The sequence below is a fragment of the Penicillium diatomitis genome (genome assembly GCF_028827545.1).
Source record: "Penicillium diatomitis strain IBT 30728 chromosome Unknown utg000002l_segment0_segment0, whole genome shotgun sequence".
In the NCBI taxonomy this organism is placed as follows: domain Eukaryota; kingdom Fungi; phylum Ascomycota; class Eurotiomycetes; order Eurotiales; family Aspergillaceae; genus Penicillium; species Penicillium diatomitis.
Window position 1 is genome coordinate 2,109,248 of NW_026623174.1, and position 14,168 is coordinate 2,123,415.

Sequence of the window (14,168 nt, forward strand, 5' to 3'; positions counted from 1 at the left end):
AGTTCCTGGTAAGTGGGCAGAAGGGGGACTGGGTGGAAGGTGTGATTCTGAGAGTTGTGTGAGGTTTTGCGAAGAGGATCCAATGTGGGATCGATTTGGGACGACAGATCGTTCGTGAAGGGTAGTGGAGTCAACTTGGATAGCTGAATTCCCAGCGAAGGAAAGAAAGAGAATGAGTAGCAGAGACCACCAAGCAACGAGTGGGAATGGGGGATGGTTGGATTGACCAGTCAAAGAGATGAAACGCGTTCCGCCGGGCGCGAGACGCGCGCGCGTCGTCGTTTTTTTTTTCTTGGTTCCGAAGGTGCGTTAAAGTGGAAGGAACATTCCTCATGGAGACACAACAGCGGCAGGGACATGTGATATCCAGTACGACTTGAACTAGTCGAAAGCGGTAGAATCCAAGGCGATGTGATATTGAATTGATGATGCAGGTACGGCGCAGTGACTGTTTCTCGTGATGACAGGCGTTGATCATGTGATGTACATGAAACTACTTTCTACTCGAGGAGTCGAGAGGAAGGTATACCTTCCAGAGACTAGATTCAAGTCGAAGAGTTTGCATGTCGGATATTCCTAATCTCCTACTGGTACGAATAGGTCTGAAGGTCATCTAGGTAGGTAGTGTACATGTGTACATCATGGACAAGCGCGTGCTCATACTCAGGTAGTAGCATTCATTCTACTGTAACTTACTACTTGCTATACTTCATTCCGGATCGAATCTGTGCACTCATCTGAGGTATATTGGTGGGATGAGTTTGGGTCTGGTCTAGGTCAAGGAATAGCCACTAGACTAACTACTGTTGAAGTGTTGAGTGATGTTTATACAATACTACATTACCTTGTGCGTGTCGTGGAATTGATCTATGCATTGATAATGTCTATCTCGTAGGCTCGTACTCGTAGCGACCAGTTAACGCGACTGCGCCCATGTATCGTGTTCAGCACGAGATCACGTGGATTAGACCTCAACACGAGCCTGCGGAGGACTGTTGGTCAGGTCAGCATTCGACTAGTCAGCTCAGCAGCTATCTGGAATAAGAAGGTTCTCCGAATCGATCTGATTACTCCTGTGCAAGTGTGCAGGGCTAGGCCGGGATCGAACACCAACTCTGGCACAGAAAGTGAGCATCGGGACATGAGAGAGACACGAGCTCTTACTTATTCCTCCCTGTCTCATCACCCAACGTCTACTGCAACTTGCTACTTATCCTTCTGCGACCTTTTATCGTCCGTCTCACTAACCGCTCGTTCAGAGAAGAATCAAAATCAAATGGAATCATCCCTAACAGACACCGGTATTCCTTTCTTTGCATTGATCAACCCAATCCTGGTAGTCAGTGCATTCTGCTACTATAGTGTTCACTGACAGGTACGCATAGTCTCATGAATTTGATGGTGCAGATTGTTGTTTAGTGTCACGGTTGAGTGTTGACCACGCGAAACCCCGCTACAAGCGTGCTTTCCAACCCGACCACGGCTGGAGACTCGAGACCGAGAGGGGGCCTCTCATCCAATCCTTCCAAGTTCAAGCCAACAATCCACAGCCCAAGCCGGTTCCTGGTCAAGCCAAGCTTTTGATCTAAGCTGCTCATGGACAGACTACTGGGTCCCCTTCATGCACTACAGTTCTGCGCGAGTCCCGTCGCACCAGGCCAGGGCGAGATCCTGCATGCCAGCCCCGATAAGAGCTCCACTTGGCTTCCAAAAGTGCCGACCTGGATTTAATGCCAAGGAGAATGCGGCGCCACAGATGATGTCATTGCCAGATGAGCTTCATATTGAGATGCTTGCTCTGGTGCTGGTGATGGGTAGCGGGGGGTTCCTGATGTAGTAGAGGTGTCTACAAGAGAATCGCTCGACCAATCCTCGACTGTGTTTCTTAGATCAACACAGGTCGGGCGTCCTCAAAAGAGCCGCCGACTGATACGAAGCACCGAGCGGGCGGGAGGAACTTATGTTATGCTCCTGATGCATTGGTGGAATGCCGAAGGGCGATAGTGGTCTAAATAGACCAAACGCTCGGTCCAGACTCTGATCAGGAGGTGCCCGTGGTGCAGGACTGCACGAGCTATAGGCAATTAGGCATTCGGAATAGGTAGTGGACCACTGGACACTGCAGGTGGACAGTGACACTGAGGCTGTCAGTCACGGCAGGTGGAGAAACAACAATTATCCTCAACTGGCTGTACCTGCCTGTGACACGTACATCAGTGCTGGTGATGCCGAGTCCCTTGGTCGCGCACTCACTTGCCCAGCGAGACTTGAAGCTTCCTTGTCGACAGTGTCTCGACTCTCGACAGAGTATAGGGGGTTGGTGTGTGTACGCCGTGGGATCATTTACACCTCCCCCTTCGAGGAGATCTGTACAGTATGCCTATCCATGCATGGCAGAGTACTACTGTACGCGCGGCGGATATGCGATGCAACAGACGCACGGGAGTGGCTTAATTTGACAGAGGAACAAGTGCCCCAGTTCAAACTCGGGGAGACACCGATACTCGTTGTGTCATCGCAGGGTGAATGTAGTATATGGTAGTATCCAAGGTATCTATTATATACTGCACTTAGCACTATAAGCCCTACTGTGCAAGTATACAGTCCGATAAAACAGAAGAGAGATAGACACGCAGCATATCTGCGGTAAAGGGCCCCGTCGGCGCCAGCTTATGCTGATGGGTGCTACACGAAGGTGGAAAGACAAGGGAATGCACCAATCTGAGGCCCAAGATCCCTCCTACCTTACCTTGATCGGCACGGTTGGAAAATGAGAGACAGTCTTCTCATGTCTCCGAGACAGATCGAGGGCGTTACTCACGCTCCGCCAAGCTGATATGGCTCAGTCTCGATGAAGGACGAGGATACTTGGCCAAGGCGCCCCTTGGGGAGGAGATTGGAATCTGAATGACATCAACTGGAAATGGGCTTTCCATTGATTTGACATGTGCCGTAACTCCGCGCAAGGAGACCCTGGCAGAGAGAGAGAGAGAGACTGACGTTTGGTGAACTTGGCTGGTCAGACATTCCCCCTGTTCTTTGCCTTGCCGTCGAGTGGGAACCACGATGGCTCACGGGCCGTTTGCTTTGCCTCTTTGACCTTGGAAGGTGGTCGACTAGTGTCCGATCTAGCGTCGACGCTAGTCCGCTTAGTCTGAGAGAGAAAGCCCCCGAGAGCGTTAGTCGATCGTCCCTTTTCCAAGCCCCACCCGGTGAAGGACTGAAACCTGGCGACTGACAACTGGAAAGTCATTTGTGTCGATGACCTTTGGACCATGCGAAGACGACTGAAAAGTCAAGACTGGTGCGCTGGTCGACGGATCATGACTATCGTACTAAACTTAGTACATCCACGCGCTTTGTGGTGGTTCCTTTTTGCGGGAGGAGACACCAAAGTGGGTACTGGCTGCATTTCCAGCAGGTTTATGGAGGTTCTGTGTTGCCATGCTGCCGACATCCCCCTCGAATCACCATTTGGGATCGGGTCTGCCGATTCTTTATCTTTCTGTCCTCTTTGCCTGATTGTTGATCATTTTCCCGCCCCCCGAGTCTGACGGGAGTCACAGGACCGCTTACAGCTGCCGAGATGACAGTTGAATGGTCGGTGGATACTGGATACTACTAGACATTCATGAGCTTTGCACGCTCTGATACCTGGCAAACAGCACCGGTTCCAGAAGATGATGGTACCCAGCTTGAACGTTCATGTTGGACCGCGGGACGGGACGACACTTGGTGTAAGCGTCGAGAGAAGTTGGAAGGGCCCCAAACTTTCGAGATTCAATGCCGGAGCTACCTGAGGGGGCCCGTGAGCCCAGGAACCTGATATGCGTCGAATGCGTTTCTGGGTGACTGGAACAAAGGACAATGTGGTTGACGGTGTGGTCGCAGCGACTCAGCATCGAGGTGAGTAGCGAAATAGTAGTAGTAGTAGTAGTAGTAGTAGTAGTAGTAGATACCTACCTAACCTAGGTAGGTGGTGTACTAGATAGTGTGCTAGGTAGTAGGTCTTAGTGTGTTCACTGTGTACTGTTAGACTCTGTTATCATTGAAGTAGTATTCAATGTTTAGGCTTTATTATTCACTCTTCCCTATTTGCTTTTGACGATGCTCGCGATTCTACAGGTGTTTGGATACATCATCTCATTCATCAATCTGCTGGAGACAGAATGGAAGACTTGGCAAAGGCACGACTGGTGTCATTCGTAGCCCTACCAGAGGAAGACGTACGCGGCCCCCCTCAGGGCCTCACGGTCTCACCCCGAAGGGACATTGTCATTAGCGGGGTGGTCATCCCAGGTTGGCAGGTAGAGTGGCATTACGTTCTTCAAGTATGTCGAGTCCAGTCAATCGTTCAGACAGTACAGTCATCATAAATCAACTCGCCCTAGGTACTTCGCGTAGGAAGTAGAGGTAGTTTGAACTTTTTGAAGTGACCATTTGAGTCTTGAGTAAGTACCGGTAGTAGTACTAGACTACCAAGTCCAGTCGCTGTACTATTATTGTACTATTATTGTACTATAGTTGTACTCCTGCTCCCATCTCCACTTCCCGGTGGACTTCCTGGTTCGGCAGACCGTTGGAGGTATTTGCATTGCGTCAACTCGTCCATTTCCTGCAGAATGCCCTTCCTGATGCACCACGAGCCGATCTCGATTGGACCCAAGGCGGACAAGTAAGAGGGTACGCGACCTGGTCGGAGACGCCCATTCAAATCCGGGAAGTTGGTCCCCCCATCCAACCGCGTGTGTTACGGTGCTCATGTTTAATTCTACTGCACGGGCAGAGAACTACGCAAGACGCTCATACCGGCACAAGTCTACACTCTTGACTCTCCCAGTCTTGGATGGACTGCTATTCACTATTTCGTATTTACCTGCTCTCGAGTCTCTAGATTCTCTACTACTCTCTACTATCAGGATTGACCGCTCGAGCCACTACAGTACTTACTACTTTACTACTTACCGTCGGCGCGCTATTCACTGGTACAGCATCAGACTTCACCCAGCGCGCCCACCTCGTTGAAACCCGTCAAATCGCCTGGCTCACTGGCTCAGCAAGCTTGATCTTGGATTCCCGGATACAGTAGGAATCTAGAAGATATCGATTTGCCCCATCCTGTTTCCCCCCTCTTTCCACCTCTTTGGGCCCCGGCTGAGAGAAGACGTCCCTCGTTACACTATCGCACTATTCCAGAAAAACTGACTGCTTTTGTACTTGCACTTGCACTTCCAGTGCCCACCTGCCTGGTAGGGTTCCATAATAATCTTCTCCATCCTGACTGAGGAGAACAAGACTCCATTCATTCCCAACTCTGTTATCGCCCAAGTGTCTCCTTTTTTTTCCCTCTCATTTGCTCCTTCGTTCCTTCTCTCTCTTTCTCTCTCTCTCTCTCTCTGCTCCTCCACTCTCTTACAACTTTGATCGATGGGCGTCTCTTCTGTCCCAGTCTGATTCAGACCCGTCCCAGTCAGAGTGTATTCCCTCGTCTCTAATTGCCCATCTTCGGTTCCATTGCGGGGCCCAGGACCCAAAAAAGAAGGGAGAAAAAAAGGAACGAACAAAGTGCCTCCCAAGCTACCTCGTCATCCGCCGCAAACGGTCGCGGTCTGCGGTTCCTGACTTTCCAGACTTTCCATTTCACTTCCACCTCCTTTCCTCTCCACCCAATTCGATCGCCAAAGTCCATCGGCGGAAGCTACTGCAGGTGTCAGGAGCGTGCTTTCGAGGAATCTCTTCTCCTGGTGGGAAGAAATCGCTGGTCTGGTATCCGACGTGTTGTACGATCCGTCCAGCGCCCCAGTCAAACAATCAGTTCAGTGCCACCATGTCGTTCTTGAAGCAGCTCCGCCGCCGCTCCAAGGCAAGCTTCCACAGTGCGCCCCTCGACGCCAAAACTCCAGTGCCACAGGTCGAAGTCGTGTCCGCCAATTCCTCGTCGACGGGAGGAGATACAGCATCGCATGTCTCCCTGACGCCGCCTTCTTCGATCAAACCGACTCTTTCATCTCCAAATCTCCCCTCCTTGGTCGAGGCCCATGACGACCGCAGCACCGTGAGCAGCTCGCCGCTGCCGCTTCCTCCGCAACGGCCCGGCCTGCCCGGCTCTCATTCCCAGCGGAACAGTGTGGTGGTACGCATGATTCCCACGTGCGCCCGCCGGGCGCACGGTTTCTCTTTTTCTTCTTTTTTTACCCCGTTGAACTTCAGATCGCTGATCGCAAGGCTTTTTTTTTTTTTTTTTTGTCACCACGTATAGGGCAGCTCAGCTTCCTCCGTCAATGGAGCGTACCGGTCAACCACGTCATTTTCGCCTTATGCGCCAAGAATCATCTCCATTGCCGAGAACTCGTGGGTCGGTAATCTCACTATTTAGGAACCTGGCAAGGGCATCGCCTTCCGCCGGCACCTCTATACCGAATTCCGAAATCCAGCTGATCGGTCTGTCTCTCGATAGGTACATCAAAAGGTACTCCTGGTCTATGGTCAGATTGGAGACCCGCGTCAACATGCAATGGACGGCACAATCACCGTGTACCACCATCAGGATAATTTCCCGTCGACCGGCTGGCCCGTGACGGCATCGCATTTCAAGTCTCTCGTTCATTTAGTTCCCGGTCCTAATCGTCTGCGCTTCGATTTCGTCTCTCCGAAGCTGTCGTCAGGCAGCACAACGCCGGTCATTCACTCCACCTGGATCTGCATCAATTACCTGCCCCTAGCCAATGCGCCCCCCTTGCAATTGGTGGTTCTCCTCGGCAAGGATTCAGATGGCACTTACGATGCGGTTCCCGAGCGCGTGGAACGGGAGGGCAACGGCCTGGACATGGCGCTTCGCAAATTTCGCACCGCAGCATATTTGTGGCAGGCGTTCACGGGAGAGCAAATGTTCCGCAACAATCTTGGCCGGCGCTGTTTCCGCTTTGAGGAGGAATGGCAAGCCGGTACGCTCAGTCGGCGGGATACGGCAGTTCAGCAGATGCGCAACGAGGCTCGCATTCACGTCATTCGTTGCGACAAGACCGTCGCCGAGCTGCGGGATCTCAACATTGCTCAACAGTACGACGGAGCGAAGAAGAAGGATGAGCTCTTCAACATCGCCAAGGACGCCGTTCGCAAGTATTTCAATTCTCAGCCGGGGCAAAAACAATACGTGTCCGTCCTCCTGCTGGACTCCCACTGGGATACACAGTCACAGACGATCACGGGTCATGCTGCTCTTGGCTCTGGCGGCGACGATATCAAAATGGCCATCTTCGGTTCTCATTGTCTCCAAAGCTATCCGAGCTGCTTGGAGGAAGTCGTTGATGCCTTCTCCGACTGCACGCGCACAGATACCAACTTCGTCGCAAACGACTGTGGGGAGGCGGGATCAAACTGGGAGTCTGCCAATCTGGGGATTGGTGCCCACTTGCATGAAGTCGGTCACCTCTTCGGCTCTCCCCACCAGGAGTCCGGGGTCATGCTGCGGGATTACGTGCGGCTGAATCGCTCGTTCTTGGTCAAGGAGCCATTCTGTACGCGGACCAAAACCCAGGGACTCAAGGTCTGTCTCGCTAATGACGAGTGCGGCTGGCATCGGCTGGATGCCCTGCGATTCCGATTCCATCCCTGTTTCAGACTGCCTAGCGATATCTCCGTCAGTAACGACGGCAGTGTCCAGGTTTGGCCCGTGGAGAACGGAAAGATCCTGTTCACCTCCTCTTCTGGTATTGCATTTGTTGAGCTGTACGGCGAAGGTGAGGACCTCTGCCACCATTTCATCGAATACGTGAACAGCGAATCTGGTGGAAATGGATTGCCGAAGCAAGTCACCCTCACCGAGACGGAGCTGCGAGTGCAATTATTCGGCACCGAAAAGGAAAAGAAAAAGAAGATTCGGATGGTGGCTGTTTCCGGTAATTTGGGAAGCTATACCGTGGAAGATGTTGGTGCGCTAAAGTCCAAGAGCTCCGTGGTCAAGCTGCCCAAGGGCCAAACAGGATATAAAAGCGCCCAGTTGGGACACTCATCCATGGACGGCAGCACGCCCGAGCAATTGCTGCTGGAATACGCTTTCATCAAGACGAAGTTGTTGACTTCGATCAAGATATACCATGGGGACGCGGTGGATGGTCTCGAATTCTGCTATGAAGATATGACAAGTCAACTTTTTGGCAAGCGCGGTGGGAAACCGGGAGGGGATGAGTTTGTACTTGGTAAGAGAGTTGCAGTCGATGTTTCTTGCTCGAGTCTGTGATGTTGACAGTAGACCAATGCTGACTGTCTCTCAGATGTTCGCCGTGGAGAGATTTTGCTGGGTTTCTACGTCAGGGCTGGACTCTGGATCGATGGAATCGAGATTCTCACCAGTTTGGGAAGGAAGTCGGGTATCTATGGAAATGCTCAGGGGGGATCGGGGTAAGTCTTGCGGTTCTGCATCCCACGAAGGGATGCAAGCACGAGTAAAGACATGTGCTGACTTTGTGTTGTCCTGCAAAGTCACACTTTGATTCCGCCTCTTGGTTACAAGATTGCAGGAATCGCAGGCTCCAGTGGATCTTGGGTCGATGGGTTCTCGCTCATTGTCCAGCACTGAGCTGGCATTGAATCAATCTGATGAACATGCAACCTGCCATTGTGTCATGCATCGTGGATGGTGAATAGATCCTTCTGTTCGATCTTTCATCTTCTTCCTCGAACGGAATTGCGGGATTTCAACGGGTCTTCGCGCGAAGATTACCATTGGATACATGCTGTCATCGGCTGTGTTTGACTCCCTTGATCGACGTCGACATTTGCTGCGAGTCTCCGACCTGCTTTGTTTATATCTACCCCGTCGTCTATTTTTCGGCCAGGAGTCGTCCCTCCGGTCTCATCCGAACCACGAGTCTCTTGTGGTCTGCGTTGAATTTGCTGTACTAATTCTCTATATCCTCTGGGTAGGGGACCGGATCCGTTTCCGACGAGGCTACCCAACCTTACTCTTTGCCCTCGCTCTTGTGAGCATAGCCAAGTCAACCAGATCTACGGATTTTGGACTCTTCGAAAGATGACTTGGCTCCCGTCCGAGCAGCTTCGTTTGGCACTTTGTGTTTCCATATGCATATATTACTGGGCCATTCACATTCGCATTCGCATTCACCTTCACATCTACATCCGGGGGGAGGCTAGACGGGTGGGGGCCCTTTCTTTTTTTTTCTTCCACATATCTAATTCTTTTCAGCCTTCGACCTTGGGGAGCCAGTATCTCTGTGTGGTCTTTGCACGTGCAAATATATGATTTCCCATTCTTTTCTCTATCATTTCTGCCAGAACATTATGGCGCAAGTGTTTACAGGTTTCTTGGCTCGGCGCTTCGTGTTTCTTTGATGTTGTCATTTTCCCGCTTCACTGGTTGCCAATTCCGAGACCTTCCTTTGCAAGATAGCTTGAGTGGAATCGGACCACATTCCGCGTAGCACAACGGTCATGTTACGATGACTCTGCAGCGCTTTGACCGTGTCAATCGCGCGGGAAGAAACGCGTTCCCCAATGCGAACTCGGACTGATCTGACGCAGTATCACGATCAGTATCAAGTGACATGGACACCATACTGAACGTGTCAAATAGGATCAGATCGAGACCCAAGTGATCGTCACATATCATTCCTTTGCCGAGGAACTTCCTTACCGGAAATAGTAGTATACTTACGTATGTTGCGGTTCTTTTGGACGGTTGACCTGTACTTGACTACATCCAGTCCACCTCGCGCGGGGGCCCACTAATCGACACATGCAGGAGACTGGAGCGGGCGGAAGAAAAGTCCACAACGTCAATATCGCATAAGACATCCGTTCAATCACTTTGCCACTGATGGGGCAAAGAAATGAATATGCAGGGATGCTGATACGATACCTTCTCAGTGCATACTGCATAGTGCGCCCCCGTATACTAGTGGATGTTCTGTTCAATCATCAATGTCCCTCGTGAGTCCACTGTCCAGTGTCCACTGGTCCAGTGCCAGTGGCAATGTACTGCGATGATTGTCTGTAAATCTGTGGTCGGTGAGTTTCGTTTCTCCACGGTTGGGGGGAAGGGGGCACTCTCCATAGCAGCCGCAGGGATTAAACGGGAGCGAAGTCTATCATGATTTGCCGGAAGCAATGTACGGAAAACCATGGGCGGGGTCCTAATGCGATGGAAGGAACGGAGATGAGATGCGCTTTTCTGAGATACCAAACGGGGATCCAAGTGGGAAGGATTCGAGTCATGGTCGCTGATCGCTGATCAGATGTTTCCATTTTCGTACTGAGTTACATAGTACTAAGTACACTTGGTACAATTGTGCATCACTGCATAGTCATACTGCATACTAGTACTTAGTTCTGACTCGGGTACCGATAGTCTAGAATGTGTATGAATAATAATGATGTGTTGTCCTCTTCAGAATGCGTTCTATTGGGAGGGCTGTGGACCACTGGAGAGTAACTTTGAGCTTGTGATTGAATTGAGGTGGTGCTGTGGTGGGTAATCGACGCAGTGACTGGAGATCCCCATCCCGTGCGAGATGTCACCTCACGCGGGAATCCCCCGATGACCTGGGCTACGCTACGCTACGCCACGCCTCTCAAGCGAGCGACACAGGTAGATATACCGACTACCTACTACCGAGTAGTCGATTTCTATATGATGGGAAATGAGAAGCTCATCTTGTGAATGCAAACTCCATGCCTCTTTGGGAAATCAGAGGGGTTCATTTTGTGATCGAGTCCATATTTCATGTATACAGATGTACCCTACACATGGGTCATGTGATCACGCAATGCAGACTGTGTAGCTCGAGGCACACCCTGATGCCTTAGTGAGTGCCTTATCAGAAGGGCAGGTTAGTAATCTCCGAGTGCCGAGGATGCTGACACGCCACCTGGGGCTTGAGCATGGGTATGATCGTAGGAGGATTGTAAACGGTAGAATATCATTTGTCCAATTCCATAGTAGAATTCGACAAGCTCATCTCCAACGGCAAATCATTAATATGGAGAATCTGTCAATGAATGATGACGGTATGACAAAATGGGGCTGTGCTGGGGGAGCGATCGAGAGCCATTCGATGGGTACCCCGAGGCGTTTCTTTATTCGGACTGGGGGTACATGGGACTGTACGTATATTTCGACCTCGGAGTACTCGCTGCTGGTAGTCACATTTCGAATCATGAAAGTATTGATTCTGCACTGATTTCCACCTTTGATATAGCGAGATGTTTACCTGCTCGTTGGGCCTAGTAAGTTATATCAAGAATTGTATGGTGTATACTGAGAATATACAGAACTAGAGTATATCGACTTGTCCACTTTCTAGCGATTGCCCATGATAACCGCAATGAACCTCCATTGGAAAGTAGTGGGTATGGACAGCTTCACATTTGAATTGAATATATTGTACTGCTACTCATTCGAGCCAGTACTCCCTGCAGTACTGTACACTTACAAAACAATTTACTTTGATATGTACTGTAGGGAGCGCCCGATGCCAATATCACTGGCCATTCGGGAGGTCGCCGAGAGGAACGGGTATAATAGTATTAGTATGGACTGGATTACTCTATTGAGACTGTGATTATCAGTGGAGGGACAGTATGGAAAGAATACAGATTAGGCTAATTGGCTCCCAGACTGTGGATGTACATATCCGCCGCATGGGATTTGATATTGACGCGGAATACTTTTCCGCGCGAGTGAACTTTAAGCTAGTACCCTTGAGCTGCTCGGCGGTCAAAGCGCCATGTCTCGTTGGGAACTACCTACTGTGCATACTTATATATGTGTAACTTGTACAGTGCCAGTCTTGCGGTTGAGGATACATGTTAATAAACACATTAGCCAAAAAGAAGAAGAAAACGTCTTTTGGTACATTCATAAAAGGTCACGTATCATGTTATTGTTCAACGGGTTTAGACTTCGGAGCTCCCGTAGGTGTGGCTAAGTCTTGCCATCATCACCTGTGATGGAAGCAGTGAGAAATCTCGACGTCCGCATTATTTCATCTTCAAAGTATACTCACCTCATTCATAAGCGACTCTTCCTACTGTAACCGCCACATCGACACAAGTCGTATGACATGCACATCTATCAATCTTATTCGTCTCGGTTCGCCTGCATCCATTGCAGATGACCTTTCGTGTGTGTAGAATTGAGTATGATGACTGAGTCACTGACTGTTGTACCCCCGTGTGCCGTCTCCCCGCATCGATTTCGCCACACCTAAGCGCAAAGCTGCAAAGGCTGCTATCCAACCGGATCAGCACCAGCCCCAAGGGTTGAGCCACCGCGAGTCTCCAGTCTTTTCGAAGCAGGTCATCCAGTCGACTGCTAGTACTGTAGTCGGACTCAAAGCGGGTATGCATCCCTATGGTATCGACTCGCCTAAATAAGTTAGACAGCAAATCGCTCGCCCGATTAGGCGTCTCCCGAGGGGGGTCGACGGGGAGTCGGACGAAGAGGCGAACTGGAAGTCGATGACCCCGCACGGTCATGTGGCCGTGCTGCTTTCTTAATTCCGCCCGAGCTTCTCCAAAACTTCCGTGGCTCGACCGTGGCTCGTTGCTAACTCAACCACCTTTCCACAGCCAAGTACGCTCTGAAGTCCATGCGTTCGTCCAGATGTGGTGGTGATTTGATTCCTCTCTCGGACATGAGCGAGACTCAAGTGGATTGATCGCTGTAGGAATTTTTACAGATCACTCCTGCCTCTGCCTCTTGCTGCTGCAGACTTTTTTCTGCTCCTCACTTCTCAAGTTCTCACTCCTATTCGTACAGTACCTGGAACCACATCGAAGATTCATCGGGGTTTAATGGACAGTGAGAGTGCTCGGCGCCAGCTCAGAACAGAAGTAAGTCCACAGTCCGTGTGGCAACACCGGGTAATACTCTGACTGGCCACAAGGCAAGACCGCCAATTTTCATACAAAGTTCACCGGACCACGACTCTGGATGCAATGCAGCTCCAGTACAGTAGTAGTGACTGCTCAGCACTCAGTAGCTACTCCCGACTCACTGACTCACTGACTCAATTAGGTAGTCACTTGTCGCTGTGGCGAATGGGCATTTATGCCAAGGCCTATGGCAGTCGTACGAGAGAGCCTACTCCAAAAGCTGTCTCCAAAAGCTGTCTCCAAAAGCTGTGCAATGTGAAGTTTCACCAGCCACGCATGCACCGAGCCTGAACAACTGAGCCATCCTTTCAAGTGATCACAGGTCGGTGCCGTCTATCCGGTACATACTACCATACTAGTTCCTTGAATTAGACTGTCTGAGGACACACCCATACGTTCCTGACTTCCCACTCCACTCCCTCGAAAGAAGTTCATTTCCACTCGTGTGCTGACTGCCGATTGTGCTCACCGTTACTTGTAGGAGTCGTAACAGCCCATTTCCGAACAGGCATAGTAGTCTCGGTCGCTTAGACTGTTCGATAAGAGGACCATAGTCCATAGTCATACTCCACGAGTCCATACGGCTCATGGACAAGGGCCTAGATTGCAGCAAGTTAGCACTAGCGTGAAGGGGGCTTCGGTTAGGTCTTCCGGAGATTGTCTCAACCAAATTGGGTCGAGCGGAGATTCGTCATGATCAATAATCAGAATAGAGACTGGAAGAAATACGATTTATATTGAGTTCAGTTGGGGGAGTGCCGACTGTAGGGAAAATGGTTGAGTAATGGATGTTTTGCAATGGCCTCTGATCGAAAACGGTACTGGAAAGACTCTCTCGATTGGGAAAGTGCTATATGGGCGTCAAAAAGGGAACTGTGTTCTTTTGGTCTGCCAAGGCACTGATTAGGTTATGTAGCTCGAAAGTGATGAGCTCTATCGATGGGTCAATGAGGAGGTAAGACTAATGGTGGTTAGAAAAACGTACAACTCATTTACTTCTTCTCTGAGCTGGGATATGCGCTTCAACTTTCTAAATGACCATGCATACTCTCCGACTACACTGTATACCCAAAGAGTTTCACTATCTAGTATCTACCAGATAACCTTTCTAGAGACATCCTCGTCCTTTCGAATATCTCATTTAGTCTGTTCAGATACTGTGAGCGACAGAGTCCCAAAAATCTTGACTGAGTTGATAGATTAGACGATCGATCTATAACACCTACACGCAGCAATTTCCGGTTCCATCTGGCTCACCATCTACGGCCCCATCC

The 14,168-nt window shown here is 50.4% G+C and overlaps 1 protein-coding gene across 1 annotated transcript; it reads left to right on the top strand.

Annotated features, from left to right (window-relative positions):
- Positions 1-5,827: 5,827 nt before the first annotated feature.
- N7539_001846 (zinc metalloproteinase family protein) lies at positions 5,828-8,578 on the top strand (the record flags this gene model as incomplete). The annotated part of the gene is made up of 5 exons (XM_056931449.1): positions 5,828-6,133; positions 6,260-6,355; positions 6,458-8,198; positions 8,274-8,400; positions 8,482-8,578. 5 exons carry the CDS (start codon positions 5,828-5,830, stop codon positions 8,576-8,578), a joined length of 2,367 nt encoding a protein of 788 aa, XP_056793480.1.
- Between the last annotated feature and the right edge of the window lie 5,590 nt (positions 8,579-14,168).